Source organism: Rhinolophus ferrumequinum, chromosome 2 (genome assembly GCF_004115265.2).
Source record: "Rhinolophus ferrumequinum isolate MPI-CBG mRhiFer1 chromosome 2, mRhiFer1_v1.p, whole genome shotgun sequence".
NCBI lineage: Eukaryota > Metazoa > Chordata > Mammalia > Chiroptera > Rhinolophidae > Rhinolophus > Rhinolophus ferrumequinum.
This window is the reverse complement of record NC_046285.1, coordinates 18470676-18474259: the sequence shown is the minus strand read 5'-3', so window position 1 is coordinate 18474259 and position 3584 is coordinate 18470676. Positions and strand designations below refer to the sequence as shown.

At 33.4% G+C, this 3584-nt stretch overlaps 1 protein-coding gene across 1 annotated transcript; it reads left to right on the top strand.

Annotated features, from left to right (window-relative positions):
• The first annotated feature begins 929 nt into the window (after positions 1-929).
• Positions 930-1743, top strand: LOC117036900 (eukaryotic translation initiation factor 4E-like). Its single transcript, XM_033132347.1, has one exon. The coding sequence runs from the start codon at positions 939-941 to the stop codon at positions 1590-1592; it is 654 nt and encodes a 217-aa protein (XP_032988238.1). The 5' UTR covers positions 930-938; the 3' UTR covers positions 1593-1743.
• Positions 1744-3584: the final 1841 nt, after the last annotated feature.

Here is a 3584-nt window from a genome sequence, read left to right as displayed (position 1 = left end):
CCATTATGAACTTTAGCTATTCTCTTGGGATCAGAGAATGGAACGAACTCTGAAAGAGGAGAGATTGACGGAAATAAAAACAAAAACAAAAAACTAATGACTTAAGAGACCCAGACTTAGCCACACATTTAGGGGAAAAGTACTCAAGATTATGAAAAAAGAAAAATAAAACATTTTGGTTTAGGAAACAAAAAGCTGAGGGTTAAGGACATGACAAAACAAAAGTGAGAAGACTATTAGAAATAATATTTGTTGACCTTTAAATAAAGTTGAGACTCTCCCAATAAAAACTAGTTACCTATAACCTTTTTTCCCCTATTCTTGTATAAATGCATTAAATTAAGTTTATAAGTTCTTTAACAAGTCCACAAAAAATACTTCATTATAATAATGCTGTGTAATAATTTAAAATGGCCCAATAGTGATATGCTCTATTCTCACTTTCTATGGGTCATCAAATAATAATTAAAAAAATATATTTAAAAATCTGGAATTAGATTAAACCAGTTTTACTTACAGATTCAAACTATTCATTTTTAGTAAAGAATTTTGCCTAGATGAGGCAATATACAAAGATATAAAGTGCTTTAAGCCTTTAAATAAGACAGATGTTAAAAGTTATACTGCTCACAGCCATAGTTTTCAAATTATTTTTGTTTTCAACACCCTGAATTATAACCCCAAACAAAATCTCCAAAAATTATTAAATGAATATAAAAAGTAGCAGAAAATGTGTTTCACGTATGCACAGGGAAGGGAAACTCAAATTTACTTTTGAAACATATTCTAAGGATTAAAAAACCATGAGTTTGGAATGAAAATAAGAAAATAAGTCAATTAGTCTGTGATTTGGAACAACTTAAAAAAGGTCCATATAGGACACAAGAAAATATTGTAATACATAGAAGATTGAAAATGTATTTTTAGATCGATCTAAGATGGCGACTGTGGAACCGGAAACCACCCCTACTCCTAATTCCCCGCCTGCAGAAGAAGAGAAAACAGAGTCTAATCAGGAGGTTGTTAACCCGGAACACTATATTAAACATCCTTTACAGAACAGATGGGCGCTCTGGTTTTTTAAAAATGATAAAAGCAAAACTTGGCAAGCAAACCTTCGGCTGATCTCTAAGTTTGATACTGTTGAAGACTTTTGGGCTCTGTACAACCATATCCAGTTGTCTAGTAATTTAATGCCTGGCTGTGACTACTCACTTTTTAAGGATGGTATTGAACCTATGTGGGAAGATGAGAAAAACAAACGAGGAGGACGATGGCTAATTACATTGAATAAACAGCAGAGACGAAGTGACCTCGATCGCTTTTGGCTAGAGAGACTGCTGTGCCTTATTGGAGAATCTTTTGATGACTACAGTGATGATGTATGTGGAGCTGTTGTTAATGTTAGAACTAAAGGTGATAAGATAGCAATATGGACTACTGAGTGTGAAAACAGAGAAGCTGTTACACATATAGGGAGGGTATACAAGGAAAGGTTAGGACTTCCTCCAAAGATAGTAATTGGTTATCAGTCCCATGCAGACACAGCTACTAAGAGCGGCTCCACCACTAAAAATAGGTTTGTTGTTTAAGAAGACACCTTCTGAGTATTCTCATAGGAGACTGCGTCAAGCAATCGATATTTGGGAGCTGAACCAAAGCCTCTTCAAAAGCAGAGTGGACTGCATTTAAATTTGATTCCCATCTAAATGTTGCTAAGATATAAGAGAAGTCTCATTCGCCTTTGTCTTGTACTTCTGTGTTCATTTTTTAAAAAATTTTGGCTAGAGTGTCTACTTTCCCAATCAAAGAATTACCGTACACATCATCCCCAGAATCCATAAATGTGTTCCTGGCCCACTCTGTAATAACTTAGTAGAATTACCATTACAAATACATTTTACTTATCCACAATATTAAAAAAGAACCTGCATTCTATACCTTAAAAAAAAAAAAAAAAAGAAAATATATTTTTAAGAGGGGACAGGGAAGAAGGAGGAGGAAGAGGGGTTTTCTTAATTATAGAAAATTTTAGAATAAATATACCTAAATATATATTAGTGACATTTTTCTGCTGTCAATTGCATCTAGACAATACATATATACATACATAAAACATTACAACTTCTGTTACACTACCCACTTGGGCTCTACTTTTGCAATATAGAGACCAAAGTTACTGAAGCAGAGTCCCCAGCTACATTAGAATTCAGTAAGGACAAAACTCTTAAACACCAAATCCTACCCCTCACTTTTTCAAATATAGTCAATTCAGAGCTAAAAACAATATAGAAAAACACAGTCAACACAGAAGTGTTTAATATATACATACGTTCTCTGTCACCAAGGAGCCCACAGTCTAATGAGGGAGAGGCACAAGGTACAGGCTGTTATCTTCCAGCACAAAAGGGAGTGTCTTGTCAAACCACCTTATTATATGTCTCTCCAGATAGCTTAACTCTCTCCTATACCTCATTGGTAACCACATTCCCTACAGTTGTGATCATAATGCCCTTGCTTGTCTTTATATTTTACAAACATATATGCATTACAAAACAGTCTAGTTTAGTCTCAATTCCTTTTATCTTATAGGAATGGAATTATTCTTTTAGTACTCTTTGGCCATTCACTTTTCTTCAACAACATTTTATAGTGAAATTGATTTGTGTAGTTGTATGTGTGGTTCATTCATTATCTGTGTTGTGTTGCATTCCATTGTGAGAATATGCCACATTATATTTTCCATTCTCATATAGATTGTTTCTATTTTGCAGCTATCACAAATTTTGCTCTAATTAATATTCTTATATATGTATGGGTATAATTGAGAACAATTGTTCTTTGTTAGATACACACACACACACACACACACACACACACACATACACACACACACACCGGGCTTTCCAGTAGTTGCCAAGACACAGCATTGAAGAGAAGAAAAAAATTGGAGGACTAACACTACCTGACTTCAAGACATACTATAAAGCTATAGTAATCAAGACAGTGTGGTACTGGAGAAAGAAGAGGCAAATAGATCAGTGGAACAGAATAGAGAGCCCAGGAATAGACTTCCATAAATGTAATCAACTGAACTTTGACAAAGGAGCAAAGGCAATACAATACAGCAAAGATCGTCTTTTCAACAAATGGTGCTGGAAGAACTGGACACACAAAAACATTAATCTCAACACAGACTACTACCCTTCACAAAAATTAACAAACTAGATCACAACCCTAAATGTAAACATGGATATTTCTAAACATAGTATTCTACATATGATTTAGCAAAATAAATTATTAGAAATCAATATTTTAATTATTTTATACATATGTAAAATATATGAAAGATCTCAGTTAATTAAAAAATAACATAAATTCAGAGTTTTACCATGGAACAGATGTCATATAGATAATACTATGTAATTTCCCTCAAATAATTTGCTATAGTGTGAAAGAAAGCCAAAAAGAAACAGAATTATTAATTTCCAGTGATAAATTTCATGAAACCCAAACTAAATCTGTTAAGAAGTACTAAGCTTGTGTGTCATTATCACCTCTAAAATCTAAAATAAATGCCCTGA